Source organism: Tympanuchus pallidicinctus, unplaced genomic scaffold, assembly GCF_026119805.1.
Source record: "Tympanuchus pallidicinctus isolate F22 unplaced genomic scaffold, pur_lepc_1.0 scaffold2, whole genome shotgun sequence".
In the NCBI taxonomy this organism is placed as follows: Eukaryota; Metazoa; Chordata; class Aves; order Galliformes; family Phasianidae; genus Tympanuchus; species Tympanuchus pallidicinctus.
This window is the reverse complement of record NW_026294721.1, coordinates 25,438,585-25,454,570: the sequence shown is the minus strand read 5'-3', so window position 1 is coordinate 25,454,570 and position 15,986 is coordinate 25,438,585. Positions and strand designations below refer to the sequence as shown.

General features: G+C 36.4%; 1 protein-coding gene across 5 annotated transcripts in view; it reads right to left on the bottom strand.

The window, feature by feature from the left end:
* CEP135 (centrosomal protein 135) overlaps positions 1 to 15,757 on the bottom strand; it is a 34,016-nt gene extending 18,259 nt beyond the window's left edge. The window contains exons 1-15 of one of the 5 annotated variants that reach the window (XR_008206482.1): positions 15,527 to 15,757; positions 13,688 to 13,841; positions 12,591 to 12,781; positions 12,120 to 12,287; positions 10,352 to 10,493; positions 8,683 to 8,767; positions 7,666 to 7,794; positions 5,845 to 6,060; positions 5,204 to 5,269; positions 4,127 to 4,277; positions 2,971 to 3,164; positions 2,350 to 2,493; positions 1,651 to 1,794; positions 1,020 to 1,097; positions 707 to 858 (exon numbers count right to left, since the gene is read on the bottom strand). Coding sequence is in view for 4 of the 5 variants with exons in the window: in XM_052681889.1 (XP_052537849.1) it covers positions 707 to 858; positions 1,020 to 1,097; positions 1,651 to 1,794; positions 2,350 to 2,493; positions 2,971 to 3,164; positions 4,127 to 4,277; positions 5,204 to 5,269; positions 5,845 to 6,060; positions 7,666 to 7,794; positions 8,683 to 8,767; positions 10,352 to 10,493; positions 12,120 to 12,287; positions 12,591 to 12,781; positions 13,688 to 13,800 (1,973 nt within the window). In the remaining variant the exon portion in view is untranslated. The remainder of the gene's footprint in view (positions 1 to 706; positions 859 to 1,019; positions 1,098 to 1,650; positions 1,795 to 2,349; positions 2,494 to 2,970; positions 3,165 to 4,126; positions 4,278 to 5,203; positions 5,270 to 5,844; positions 6,061 to 7,665; positions 7,795 to 8,682; positions 8,768 to 10,351; positions 10,494 to 12,119; positions 12,288 to 12,590; positions 12,782 to 13,687; positions 13,842 to 15,526) is intronic. The other 4 variants (XM_052681889.1, XM_052681890.1, XM_052681891.1 and 1 more) reach the window with 4 other exon arrangements.
* Positions 15,758 to 15,986: the final 229 nt, after the last annotated feature.

The following is a 15,986-nucleotide window of genomic DNA, read 5'->3' as shown; positions in this document are numbered from 1 at the left end:
TGAAACAATTTGAAAGACCAGCAGTGATCCTTCAAGTTTAAGCAGGCCTCCACAAAACATATACGTATACTTAATCCTGCAATTTTGAGCAAATAAAATCCCTTCTGACTGGACTTAAGGGTCATAAGATGCCAACATGCAAAAATGAAGTATGCTTTGGATAGTACTAGCATATAAAAGAGAGACAAGAAAAACAGCTCAAACAAAATGCCATTACAGAAAGGCTCTCCATGAGCTACTCAACTGTCAAGTATCAGTGATGCTTAACATAAAATCGTCAGTATTATTTACACCTGTGTAAAAACAGCACAATTTGGTCCTACTCCTACAGTTTGTAAACACACCTGTCTTCATTTCAGTAAACTGCGTTCCTAAGTCCTTTGAGAACTTTCTGTTCTGCTACATTCATAAACAGAAAACACGGTTGTTGGAGGAAACTGTTCTAAAAGGAGAATTTTTTCATTCATAGTTTGCGATAAAAAGCATCAATATTTCTGGTCATTAAATACATCCAGAAGTTTGGTATAAAAAGCTATACCAATATTTTTTCCTTATTCATATTTACATTTCCTTAAGATAAATAATGTATAGTGGGTTTTTTTCAGCTATCTCAAGGTCCTTCCTAAGATCTTATCTCCGCTATGTTTGTAGAGTAAAATCATGTTACTGTCATGGAAAGATGATAAGTTTTTTGTATTAGACTTACTGAAGTGAGCAAAGTTCAGCCTTAAATTGAGAAGAATCATCAGATGTCTGCATAAGTTTATTGGACTTCAATTTTAATTCATTTTCCAAAGACTTTATTCTTTCTTTCAGGATAGAGATCGTACTCTTTAGTTCGCACCTTTCCAACTCAAACTGCAATTAAAAAAATAAAAAGACATCGTTGAAGAAAGCTACCACTACTTGGCTCTTAAGTAAATCAAAGTTGAAAGGAGATGAAAAAAACCAAATTGCTAGGAAAAAAAAAAAGCTATCCTATTGTAGAATAAAAACATGTTTGTTAAAAATGGACTTACTTGTTGAATATTATTTTCCAGTTCTGAAATATCATGCTGCATCTTTGATTTTTCAAGGTTAGCCGCTTCTTGCTGAATCTAAGGTAAAAGCATTGGTTTACATGTAATAAATAAGATACAGATTTTCACTATGCATAATTTAATAGCTGAAAATACACCACTGCAGTTATATATACACACAAAAGATTTTTACAATAATAAATTTAAAGTTTGGTTAATTACAATGCAAATTCACATTTGGCTCTAATTTAATTAATATTTGTGAGCTGTTGCAGAAACATAGAGATACAGGGCAATAGAAAGGTCACAAGAATGTAGCACGTAGAGTTTTGAAGATGGTTTTTCTATCACAAAGAAGCGCATACAGAAATACTCTGTGATATCTGCACTCTACACACAAAGTGTGTACTTGCCTTCTGACACTTCAAGCCCAGTCCTCTACTGCCACCCTACCTAGGAACTGAGATTACCAGGATAACTCAGACAATTCATCCAGTTCTGCTAAGTGAATTTGAAATCAGATAGGAATAGAAGTTATTCAAAAGTGGAACTGACTGACAGTCATACACAAATACGGTAGCATTTAAAAACCTTTTCTCACTGTAAAGCAATGCAGCTAAAAAAGTCTCACCTTTAACTTTTCTCTTAGACTTTCCTTTTCTGTCATCAGTCTTCTAAAGTCTGCCAGTGCAACATCTCCATCTTCTCCCACGTGACTTTGAGAAACTAAATGATGCTTTGCTTCTCTTCTCAGCCTGTTTAATTCACTCTGAGACTTTAAAAAGTTTTTACTTGTAAGCATTTGTGGACTGCAATTAATACAATGTATACACTGACAAACAGAAAGTTCCAGTGCCGTTACCACAATAGAAGTGCTATTATAGTCTATTTCCCTACATAACTAAAACATTTAAAATCACACAGGAGCACAACAATTTATAATGCCAACATACTTGGAATCCTTCTGCTGTTCCAAACATAGATTAACTTCACTTCATTTTCTCATAATTTAGTTACAACTTCTACCTAGCCTGTATCTCTACCCAACTTTCTTATGCTTTCTTTTTATTTTCTCCTGATCATTCTCATTTCCAAATGCCAGTAGAATGTAAAATGACTCTGAAGTTAATACACAAATGTCAGAACACGCAATTTTTTTAGCGAATAAAAAAAAAAAGTATATGTAAGTAAATATTTTATTGTTCTTCATATTTTCTAGTAGGTCTATACTCAATTTCTATTATAATGTGAAGCTCCTTCTTTTTGAACAAGCAATAGTAAAGAAAGTTTGAGTTGGATATTTCAATGCCAATTATAAAGATCTTCTTACCTGCTCATAAAGAATATTCAATCTGTCTCTTTCTGCAGTCAGTAGCTTGACGCTGGATTGAATTTCTATCATATGCTTTTCAAATCTGTCTAACATTGACTGTAGCTCATCTCTTTCTCTGGTGATCAATCTCAGATCTTCACTCTGCAAAGTGATTAATAAAATTGAGGTTAAAATATACTAATTAGATAATTACTCACGGACACGTGAGTGTTACAAGAACGAACGAACTCACATGATTAGGAATATATGAAAAACACACATAATACATTTTAATTCCAAGAAACGTGGCATTCCTAGTATAATTTAACCACGAGAACAAACTGTTAACCAGAAAAAGTAAACCAGCTAACAATAATATTTCAAACATTGTTTCTTTAACATCTAGTTCTATTTATTTTACACAAATTGATCAATATATAAATCAATACTACTGTAAAATGTGAATAAGAAACAAAAAGCAAGCTCACTGAACTTATTCTCAGTTAATTTTTATGCTAAGAATACAATGTAAAAAAGTAAAAAACATTTATTGCTATTGAAAGTATATTTGATTGCTCATTAAATCATCTACAGTAACTCCATAATTTCTCCAGCCTGTATTGACAATAAGAACATTACCTTCTCTGGAGTTCTACGACTTGGGCTAGGTCTTCGTTTTATCATTTTTTGAAGATACTCTAATTCTCTTTTATAATAATCTCTGTCATCTTCTAAAGTTTTGACAAATGCATCTAGACGAGATGGAGATTTGTCTCCTAGAGCTATACCGTATTCTAATCTCATTCTTTCTATTTCTAGGACAAGCTCCCGTTCTGCAGAAAGAGAAATAAAAAAGAACTGCAAAGAAAGCTTAATTTCATCAGAGACATTTGCATTAGGAATGGACTAACATCCAGCAACTGCCTGGGCACAGGATCTGCTGAAAACAATGCAGGGATCCGGGTTCACCCATTGCCTACACATGAATCAGCAGCGTGCTTTGGATCCAGTTGAGGCCTAGCAGTAGTGTGGGCTGCATCAGTGGAGATGGAGACCGAGGGATGTGATTATTTCCTTTTACTTAGGGCTCACTAGGTCACATTTACAATATTGTACCCAGTTTTGTTTCTTGTGGTACAGAAAGGATCTTTATAAACTTGGGTGAGTGCAGGAAGGGCCTCCAAACTAGTCTTGTAGCAAAACACTTGCCCTGTGAGGAATAGCTGAGGGAACAGGGTTTGTTCAGCCTATAAAACAGCTCAAGAGGGCCTTAAGAGCTGCAGACAATACCAAGAGGAAGAGTTTACAGACAAGATGGAACCAGTTTCTTCACAGATGTGGGTAAACAAGGGAAAGCATCAAGCTGTTTTTACAAGCAATAGAAAGAAAACATTTCTACACTGAGCATAAATAAATTTTGGAAGTAGTTGCCTAACAAGACTGAGGAATCTCTGCCCTTGGAGGTTTTTAAGGTCTGGACAAAGGTCTTAAGAAACAGTCTGAAGTCACTTGCTCAGAAAGACTGAATAAAAACAGTATGGGATAAAAGAAATTACTTTGTAAGAAACTGCCTTATCACTATTAGGATGTCCCATGGGACTACACTTCAACTGTAAAAGCTGAATTTTCAAACATGCTTTTGAGATTAAATATTTCACTTAATGATAGAAGATAAACAGACTACTTTTTTCATTTATCTATTAGTGCTTTTAGTCCCGCAGTATTATTAATTATGTCTTAAATATATAAAACATTCTACTTCAAAAATTAAAGGAATCTACATTTTATCATTTACCTTTTATTTCAAAGTTCTCTGTTTTTTCTGTCAGCCTCTGTTTCTCTTGTTCAAGCTGGTTTAGCAGTAGCTCGAGATTCGCTTTATCATCTGCTTTTCCAAAGAGTTCTTCACTCAATCTCTCATTCTGACGACGACATGAGCACAGCTCCTGAAGTAACAAATATTACAAAAATTTAGAAGTGCCAATGGACACATGGAAAGAAAAGTAATCCTGATGTTTTATGTAACATTTGTTTTAACTGAATATTGTTCCCTTTAGGCAACAATTCTTACTGATTTGATTTAAGCATTGCTCCTGACACAGTTTGCAATCAGCAGTGAAAAAAGCAAGACTCGTGCTTGCTTAATTCAGCTGCTACTCCAAGAAACCAAACCAGAAGTACAGTGAGATGTAAAAATAAGAAAAAGTAGTAACTAAATCAATAAATATTTTTAAATGGAACTCAGTAATATTATTGGTGTTAAAACTGGATCACAATGCTGTATCTCAATCAACTTAATCCTGCAGCTATTTAATGCAGCTGGCATTTATAATTTGGTGCTCTGAAAATATTTTCATGTTTTCAAGTTCACTAGAAACACTAAAAACAAGACACTGCATGCAACCAGTACACAATTTATTACACACTGAAAATAGATGTTTCAGGAATAGGTCATACTGACATCTTTCACCTGCGCAGTTAAGCTTTGTTTCTGATTAGTAATGTGTAATTATTCATATATTAAGAGACAAGGCAGATCCTATATTAAAACCTCCTTGGATATCATTATTAAATTTTAGTAAAAACGGTCATGTCGTGGCAATTAAATTTCCAATAGCAAGAATAACAACAAAATTTATAGTAAGGATAGTAAAGCATGCTGCCTACAGAAATTTCTCTCCACTTATTTCCACATGATGTAGCGTCCTCAGCTCTTACATGTATTACGCTAGATTGATAGAATTTTGAGACACTGCAGAAGTTTCATTTAAAAAAAAAATGAAGCAATGCTGATTTTTATGAAAGAAATGTGAACGACAGTATGATAAAAGTATTACAAAAGAAGACTTAAACTGGAAGAATTTTTACTTACTGATTTAAGCCTCGTTATTGTGTCTTCAAGATCCTGTATTTCACTGTCCTTTCTTTCAATTTCCTTCTGTCAACCAAAACAAACTTTATTTTTAAAGTTACGTATTCAAAACACCAATTCCTTTGTTATAAAAATTAAGGAGATTGGATTTTTTTAAGAAACAAAGTATAATCAGCTCCTTGTAAAGGCAAAATTTTAGATTCACACATTCATTAAAGCTCCTATTAATTGAATGTGCATAACACTTGAACCATAAACACTCATTTTGAACAGAACAACTAAATGAATCACTCCATGACTCCTCATAAAAAAAGCAATCCATACACTCCTCACTGTTGCAAACATCTATTACGTATCAACAGTATAAATAGCTCTGAATTTTGTTTTATACTGAGCTAACAGAAGAAGGAAGACAGACTGCTTCTTAACTGAATTCATCTCACCTAACACAGCAGTAAGACATAACTGCTGTAATTAATCTTTTAGTGAGAAATTCCGTATATGACTAAGTAAATCAGAAAAAATATTTTCAATGTTCCTTTAGGTATCCTGTTGCAGCTAAAAAAGCCAAAATTGAGGCAAATTAGAGAAATTTCATCTAAGAGCTTAGAAGATCCTACCCATAAAACACAAGTGATTACCTTTGCTTCTCCAATTTCTTTATCTGCAGTTTCAAGCACAATTTCCTTATGTCTCTCCAACTGCTGTGCCAAATGGTCTATTTCATTCAGTTCTTGACAGAGTTCTTCATTTTTATTGCTTAAGTGCACTACCTCACTAGTCACATTTTTTTTTGTGTCCAAGAGGTCTTGAATACGATTTTCAAGTTCTTTGTTTGATTGCTGAAGATATTCAACCTAAAAGATATTTTCCATTACAACTTTAATATATATTATTTAATTAGGTAGTATATTTTAGAAGACAAGGAGCAGTGTCTGCTATCTCTATATCTCTATATTAAAAGTTATATCCTGTTAATAACGTCTAGACTTCCTGTTCTTAGAAAACAGTATCAACGTGCAAAAATATTATTTTTAGAAATGTACATGGTGAAAGAATTCATTACTACACTGATCTTTACATAGGCTCAAAAATCCAAGGTTTATCCTGAAAACAAAGTACTGAAAAGCAGATATCTGTACAGAAACCTGCCTTGGGCACCAGTCCAGTAAACTCAGTGCATTCTGTGTTTCCCCAGATTTCACAAGGTTTGAAGACAGTTCCTTCCATCTATCTATGCAGTGTATTTGCTAGGCTTGGATTCATTGTTAACTCATTCACAGAAAAGGAAGCTTTACAAGTCACATTCCCAAGACCTACCTTGCTTTCAACACATCAGCATCTCAAACAAAACATTCCAGAAATCCTGTTCTAGACACACTGTTTTTACCATTATGCTATTCTATGCAAGTGTAGTTAAAAGAGGAAGAGTAGGAAGGAAAAAAAACATCTCAACCGATCAGAGGTGCTGCACTTCCATCTCCACATAACTTTCCTCAGTACTCCAGAAAGTTCAGTTCTAGGCACAGAACACAGTCTGGGTCTTTTCATGGTTGTATATGCTACTATATAGAATCGATCCATTTAAAGTCAGAGATTAAAAGTGGTAGATTGGCACTAAGCCTGAATAAATAGCCTTGATCTGCCTTATGCCCCAAATCTGCCTTATGCAGCTCTGAAAATATAGTATAGAAGCCTGGGCTCACTTTGTATAATCAATTTATCTTCAGCACAACTTACTAATTCCAGATCACTGAAAACAGCAGTACTGCTTCCAAGTCATAGCTCATACCATATTTTTGCATCACTGAACCTAAGCTAATGAGCTCTGCAGCCTGGCTCTCTGTGACCCTGTATACGACACACCATCAGTAGCCAAATGGTAAATAGGTAGTATAAATTCAGAGACAGACTATACTTCATCTATACTCCAGTCTGCCTTATATTAGATTCAGAAATCTGAGACCAATAATGCATGCATGCAAACATGCACAATAAACTCAGCATCCTTATTCCTAAGCTTATTCTTTTCTTGCAAGTCTGTGTTGCAAAAAAGGTGAGGACCATTGGAATTAAGAGAATTTCCTACTATCTGATGCGATTACCTGCAGACCTCTTGGTAAGTATATATACCAGAGTTCATTCCAAAGACATAAATAGTATGTACGCATATACATTTTTTAAATAAAATTAATTTCAAACTCAGTCAAAACACTGTATGCAGAAATTTCCTGAATAGTATACACAGATGTGCATACATTACATTCTTCACAAAAAACAGGCTGTTAAAAAATTTATTTAGACAAGAAACTCTACCACCTAAAAAGCCAAGTTAAATTCGTTGATTTTTATCTAATACTGAAATTTCTTTTTGAAAGAACATCTAAAAGTTGTTTGTGGATTGTTTTTTTTAATTGCTAGTATTTCTCATTTTGACTAATCAACAGCAATTCATTCATTACCTGCAAATTTAATTGGGCAATAAGTTTCTCATTACTTTTACTTCTTGATTCCAGAGATACAACTTCATGAGAACGACCACCATCCAATGCTAGCATTAGGCGTTCTATTTCTTTGTCTCTAAGCTCAACCTTTGAAGAAAAAAAACCTTCATCATCTTCTACAGCATTTAACAGTACCTTTGTTCTGATATGCCCCTATGCAACGCTCAGTAAGAAGAGATGTCTCTAACAATTAAATTTTTAAATTTAGTATTCAATTTTCTTGAATTCCGCATTTTTCAGAACAAAGCGATTTCTCTGAAATGAAACTAAACAAATAAAATTTATGGGAGAGAAAAGAACCACCACCAACAAAATGAACAAGTCCTAGCAGATTATTTTCTTGGAGAGCAACCAAAGAATTTAATTCACCAAGATGTGACTGAAAAAATGATGTTGGGGTTGGGTCCACTACTCCTCAGATACTGAAAGATCCATCAAGATACAAACACCTGATGCAATTCCCTCATTTATACAGATTGTATTGCCTTTTTGATCCAACCTAATTAAAGAGCTGTAAGATCTGCTGTCCATGAATTAACCTCTGTAAAATAAAATGAAATATAACCAGTCCAAACAATAAAAAAATTATCCTAATGTAGCCGTAGATCAAATTAATTTTAACCGGTGGATATTTCTACACTAAAAACCCCTAAATGTACAAAAAATTGAGCTTACAATCATCGACTACAGTTTATTTAGTGTAACTTTTATGTAGACAAATCTATAAGCAAGGGAGGTGGGGTAGCATTTTAATATTGCTGCTGTCTTCAAAGCTACAAATTCAAAACAGCATAGAGGAAAGAAAGAATTAGAATAATTATATTTTATAACACCTACAATGGTTAAAATAAAAATAAAATAATAGTATTTTATAACACCTACAAAGTTAAAGTAAAAATAAAATTATAATCAAAGCTATTACAAATAATTAAAACAAAAAAAGAAAATAAAATAGTGAAACAAATGTAAACATACCTGCTTGCTGTAATTCTTCTTTCCGTTTTCTGATATCTCTAGTTTTTCCTGTAACTGTGTCACTTCTGACTGAAGTTCTTGTATTCTGAAACATAGCAATATCCTGTTTATCTAGATTCATGAATGAGCCCTCCATGCACAATAATTCAATACTGTTATTTTCTCCTTGCTCTCGAACAGAAATATTTGACCAAAAAGAAAACTGTTTTGCTGATACAAAATATTAATATAGAAGCTATTGTTTGAGATACTGTGGCAGGCCAATCTTGCCTGGCTGTCAGACCCTCACTTATCCTCTCACTCCATCTCCTGAAAAAGGCAGTGGGATAAAGACTAGAGGAAGATTAATTTGTTAACAATTGAGTAGGATGATAAGAAACACAGATAAAAAACAAAGACAACTCAAGACCATCTTCCACTCATCTCCATTTCCTAGGCTCAACCTCACCCCTTCATTCCCCACTATTCTACCTCCTGTCCTCAAGAAGTTGCCCCCCACAGCCAACTCCTCTAGCTTTATTGTTCAGCATGTCACCAAAAGGTATGGGATATCCCTTTGGCCAGTCTGGATCAGCTGTCTTAGTGCTATCCCCTCCCAGCTCCTCACTGGCAGGGCAGCACAGGAAGCTGATACGTCCTTGGCTCTGTGTAAGCACTGCTTAATAACAACTAAAACAATGGTGTTACCAACACTGTTCTCATCCTAAATCCAGAAGACAGCACCATACTAGTGACTAGGATGAAAATTCATTCCATCCCAGCAAAAAACAGGACATTGTTCTTTAAAAACTATTTCACCATGAATCCTTTCCAAGGGCTACAGTCCATCTATAACAGACAGCTGCAGCATGAGTGCCCCACTTCTCACCCACTTCTCATAAAATCCACCCTAGCATGGGCTCTTCTCCATGGGCCACAGGTCCTGCCAGGAGCCTGTTCCAGTGTGGCTTTTCTTTCCACAGACTGCAGCCTCCTTCAGAGCACATCCACTTGTTCAGGTGTTTTCTCATTCCTCCCTCTAATAGCTGCTTTTTTTTTTTTTTTTTTTAACTTGTTCTCAAGTATGCTTTCGCTGAAGGACCATTAGTTTGGCTGATGGGCTCAGCTCTGGCTATTGGTGGGCTCATTTTGGAACCAGTTGAGGGCAGCTGTGTCTGGCACAGGACAGCCCTTGATCTCCTCTCACAAAGGCCACCCCTGCAGCTTCCTCACTAACAAAACCTTAACAAGTAAATCCACTTGCAGGCATACTCAGAACAAGAAAAATTTTATTGAACCTTTTGTAATGTAGGTTTCCAAGCCAAAAATAGTATTACATAAGTGAGAATATGCCAGCCTTCCACTATAAACACAAAAGATCAGTTTCGCCCTGCACAAAATTATGTCTGTTTTTTTTTCAGAATCCCTTACTTAACATTCAGCGCAAGAATAAATCCTGTATAGAAATCATAACATAAATCCTTTAAGGATATAAGTAGCATATTAAGTATCATTGCAATTTCAACAGAAGCAGCAAGGTCAATCACCAAGTAAAATCCTATTTAAGAACTATAAAGTTCTCAAAACATCATGAAACCTTTTTCCTCGGGCAAATTTGAAAGGCAGAAGGAGGTGCTGAAGTCACAGCAGCAGATATTTAATGCCTAACATTGAAAATTCTTCAGATTACCGATTATCAGCCACCTGAAGAAGGTCTGCAATGTACGGGTCCTCTGGCTGAGGCACTGGGTAGGCACTAACAGCTGATGGTGGGACAGGCTGGTCTATCTGCATGCGTTGACGCCTGAATGGGATGTTTCTTTTTCTGCCACCTGAAAAAGCCCCAAGTCAAACAGCTATTTATGTGATGTTAAAGCAAGAGGGTCTTCACCTTTTATACAAAGTGCGATTCTATATTTATCCCACTGCTTCTGAACTGACACAAAGCATCATTTTAATCTGAGTGAAGTTAGTAATCTGTACAACCCAGACATCATTCCTGCAGATAGCATTGGTTTTGCTGAAGTTCAGTTTTAAAATAAGGAAATACGCAAAATCTAGTACAAGTCATTTGCTCCAGTGCTTAAGTCTCAAAACAGTCTAGAGGTTGAACCTGCTGAAGCTGTAACTGATTTACCTTCCTTCCAGCTTAAACACTATCTAAATGCATTAAGAGTCCTTAATAATAATAGCACAAATAAAGCCTTTGCCTCTTTGAAAAAAACAAATGTGCATTCAGCAACAGAGAGAGAAAACAATACAGAAGACAGGAGAATTAAGGAGCAAAGGACAGGAGCAGATTTACTAGCAAAAGAAAGGACACAGAAGCAGCGGTTATTTGGTCCTGTTCCCCTAGTAGTTAATGAAAACAACTAACAAAGCTAAGGTAAAAGATCACAAAAAACATTTTGCTTTCAAATTTAAGAGCCATTTCATGACTAGCTTAAACTTCTGTGACGTTTACAAGTAATCCTTTTCCTTCTATCCTACTATCATTTGTATCATAAACACACAGAGCAAAGTAGGTTATTTGGTTGCATAGTAGCATTATATTTAAAGAAAGCAAAACATTTTACAGAGGGAAAAATTACTCTCCATCAAATAAGTATGTGAAGTTTTTGATGCTATAGTATGGAAAAATCTTGTAAGAGTGGTGGACAAGTAGTTAAGTACGAGGGAAGAGAGACAAAAGTGTAACAGCATCTTTGAAGTAAAGAACATAGAATATAGAAAGGTATGAAAAAGTATGATTTTTATTTTCACCCCACTACATTATTTCCCTCAGGTGCCAAAAAGATGGGTAAGATCAAATGACTTTGAAGGAAAGAATTAATTTTACAGTACACTTCCAGTTATCGCCCTTAATTTGAAGCAAAATGAAGAAAAATTGAAAAAATGGGAGAAGTAATTAACCCAACAGTAATATCCTCAGCATCTTAAGTTAGTAAGAAAAAAAATACCTTTTAAAGGTGTAAGCTTTCAGAGGGTTGGACTATTTGTCTGCAGACATATTTTGCACCTTGCTACTTTTTGATCTTGGTTAATAAAAATCTGAATTACTCACTTACATAGCATCAGTTAGCTATCAAAACACTCAAGTATATATTAGAAAAAATGGAGTAGGTTAGGAGTAGCATTAAAAAATGGAAATAAAAACCATTGAGCAACAGCGCCTTTCAGCCATGATTTAACTTAATAAAGCCTTTAACTCTAATGAATTCAAGTTTGTATACAAATTGGTCCACAGCACAACTGATGAAATTTCTTGCACACAGAGAGGAAGACCGAATTCAGAATCCAAAGTTTCAAAAGTTAATGTCATTCCATTAGACAGTGTTATTTTACTTCAGTAATTTCTCTTCCTATATGGAAAAAATATATGTATATTCTGAAGAGCCAAAAAAAGAAAGAAAAAAAAAAAGCCAAGAGAAATATCACCTGGGATTATTTTCACTCACCAGGAGTTTGCACAACTGCTTGCAGATTCTTCTCTTGAAGCTGCTGAATTTTTTCAGTCTTGGCTTTGCTCTCTTTTTCCAGCAGTTTAATTTTATGCACATACTGGTTATTTAGGAATTTCAAGTCAACTGCTTCATTTTCAACACTCCTTAAGCTGGCTTTCAAGTCTTCAAGGGAGAGAAAGAGCAGTTTTATTTTTTTTATTCACTAAAGTAGGTATGCAAGTGATGCTTATATTCTTTTTCCACAACGTAAAGTTTCCGAATACCCACTGGTAAGTTTACATATGTACACATAAGCACTAATACATTTCTTTTAATTACAAAAGGAATATCCTCGCATGAGCTTTAATTAAAGGCACCAAAATTAACGACCACTTACAAGTAGAACTACAGATAAATGATTCTGCAGGTTTGTCCACACTTTTGACTCAAAAGAATTTTGAAGAAGTCTCACAACTTTTATATTACCTTTAATATGACGATCAGATTGCTCTTTCAGTTTTAATATTTCCAAATGCAGCTCATTATTTTCCCTGGTAAGTTTTGCATTCTCAGTTTTATACGGTTCTATAATAGCATCATAATTGCTGCATTCTTTTTCAATTTTTCCAGCAGATAACTTTGCACTGCGCAGGCTCTCTGTTGTATGAACAAGGTCACTGGAATCAAGGGCCAACAGACAAGATCACAACGTTATCAGCCTTTAAACCGTTGCTTCAAATATTTATTAAAACCTTAGAAACAAAACCAGACCATGTTAAATGTAGAATACATAAGTTGCAAGAAAAACAAAGAGAACATTAATGTAAGAAAAATGCAAAGACAAAAATCATTTGCTTAAAAAAAGTATATAGGAAAAGATGGGACAAATATACAAAATAAAGATATGGAGAAATTCACAACTGATAATTCAATAAACTCGCTTCTATCTGCATTAGACGTTAGCTATTACTAGAACCAATTTTTTTTTTGCATGTTTAGTCAGATATAACTAGATGAATATGGAAATTATTATGTTCCTATTGCACCAAAGCCATGAAACATCAGAAACGTTAAGAAGGTGATAAAAAAGTTTGTTCTTCTATTATTATCCTGTGCAACAGCAAAGACAGCAAACTTGAACTTCTCCAAATGGAATAACAAACAAGGGAGTTGTGAATGTTTTATGCTCAGGTATAGTAGAGAGAATGGGGATTATTATACAACCAGCTATAAGTGCGTCTTCTAATTATCAGCAGCAACTGCTTTGGCTAATTGGTAAGGTTAGAAAACTGAATTTTCCCTTGATTGCTGATCCTTAGAGACTATCTTAACAATATAACCAATTTAAAATAAATCTTAAGATGTTCTTACAGCTTAAGCAAAACCACTTCATCATATGCTGAAACCAAATGTTAGCCTTGAAATAAGATTGTTTGAAAATAATCTTTAGGCTAACTCTTTTCTCTCACATTAAAAAAAAATAAAATAAAAATCAAACAATACCTACTACACGAATACAACGTTGTTTTATTTTGTTGTTGTTGTTGTTTTTTTAAATCAATAAAGAATCTCTTTTGGAATACCTAAAAAGCTTTTCCACCAAAGGTAAACTCTCCACTCCCAAGGGCTGCCGGTAGCCCAGCTGATCCAGACGTTTCCTGAGGTTAACAAACTTCCGCTCTGCTGCTGTCGTCATTGTAAGTGCAGCCTTTGTAAAACTGAGGGAAGAAAGGACACCTGCAAAATATCGTCTGTTACGGCACTCCTCCCTTACAGAACAATAGACACAGAACCTAGTAATGGAAAAGCAACTTACTGTATAATACATAAGCATATTCTGAAAATTTAGGTAAACTAAAACAGAATCATAAGGCAACCAAAAAGTTTTCAGCATATTTGCATGTATTTTTTTAAATATTTGCCTTGCCAATTAATTGTTTATCACTGAGCATTTCCTAACATCAGAATGCATTCAATGCCAGGTTGGATGGGGAGTGTGATCTAGTGGGTGGCAACCCTGCATGTAAGGGGGTTGAACTGTGTGAACCTTCAGGTCCCTTCCAACATAAGTCATTCCATGAGTTTTCAGAGTATAAACACATGAGTTTTCTTTCTAGACCTGCATTGTGAAAAGATCTCTCCATAAAGATGACAAAGAAGTAGATTCTGATTTCTTGAATCAGCCATCAGGATAGCGCCCTTCATAATCCAGACTGTTCCAAAAAAGAAAAAAAAAAAACCTGTATACTTTTTATCTTTCATATCTAAATCTTGTTTTTAGAATTTACAAGGCAGTACTTATATTTCTACAGTAATGTTAAGCATTCTTGAATTAGGAACAGCAGTGATTGTGTTACTGTACCAAGATCTTGTCTCACAGATCCATCTTACTAAAGAAGTAAGGTGATAACTCTTAATCCCATCTTCTCCTTAAGAACTAGATGAGTTAAAAAAATTAATTGGATTTGTTCATCAGGCTTGATTTAAGAGCATACGTTTTGGAAAGAAAAAGGATTTTTCTACTAGTTCCTTGAGAGAGTTTCACAGTAATGGCAAGAACAAAACTGCTTTACAACAAGTAAGGGAGTAAAGCTTTTCTACAGCAACCATGCTTGTTTGTGCTCCATTATAACCAAGAAATGGATACAAGATCTTGCTAAATCATTGAAACCAACATTTAGTGGTCTAGGATTAAGAGATGACATGAACTTTAAGGATGAATCACTGTCACACCTTTCTCCTTCCTCAAGATTGAGAAATTCCTATCAATTCATTATTACCACCTTAATTAAACTGGAGAAAATATTATCTGACATTGCCTAGAGCCACATCTGATAACAAAATTAGTCCAAGAAATGAGTTATGTAATTTGTGCTGTAGGTCCAAAAGATGTAAAGGAGTTAAAACAACCAGAAGAGCTGTGGGTTGTTGCTTCAGAATGCTTACCAGACGCTGGATTCTTTAAGGACAATAATCTTTGTACAATCTTTCGCACAGGAGAATGGAATTGGAAAGACATTACAGTAGTCTGCAGTAGTTGCAGAGCCAGCCCTTACAGATAACCACAGCACAAACCTCACATCCTAAGCTCTAGCAACAGGCCTTGAGTTTATCACGTCACAAAGCCTTCAATAACCTCTCCATCAGGAAAACAGGGTTTTCTGGAGATACAAAACGCATGTAAGAACGGCAGTGCAGCTTCAGTACAGCCTGAGCTCAACCCAATCAGCATCCCGCGCCTCCGACAGCGACCACGTTTACAAATACAAAAAGCGCGAGCTGCAGGATCAGACCGCCGCGCGACGAGGCACCAGGCCGTGTAAGCGCACAGCGGCACACGAACAGCGCGCGGCCGCCGGCCCGCTCTGCGCCCACCTGCCCCGCCCTTACTCCTCGCTGGCCTCCCTCCGGCTCAGCCTTACCGACACGCTGCTGAAGGTAAATTCTTCCAGGGCAAACCACGGAGGAGACGCCGAGACGTGTCACCTAGGCATCGGCAGAGCCCAGAGGGAACGAGAGCCCAGCGGCAGCCGGGCTAATCCGCGCTCCCCGCGGTCAGAGCGCATCGGCAGCGGCCGGTTGTGCGGCAGGAGCCCCGGTCCGGCCCGGCCCCGCCGCCGGTTTGAAAATGGCGCGCGGCGAAGCAACCACTTCCGCCTCGTCACCACAGCAACGCGGCACGCGCCGCCGGCCCAGCCAACAGCTGCCCGCGCCTGCCGCCCCGCCCCGCCTCTTGTCGCACGACCGGCATCCCTCGCGCTTGGGAGCGGGGCGGGAGGTGGGAGCGGAGGCGGCTCCGCCTTGAGGGGCCTGGCTGCGCTTACAGGCTTCGTCATGCGCTGCCCGGGCTGGGCTGGGGGAACTTCTGCTGCGCATAACCCC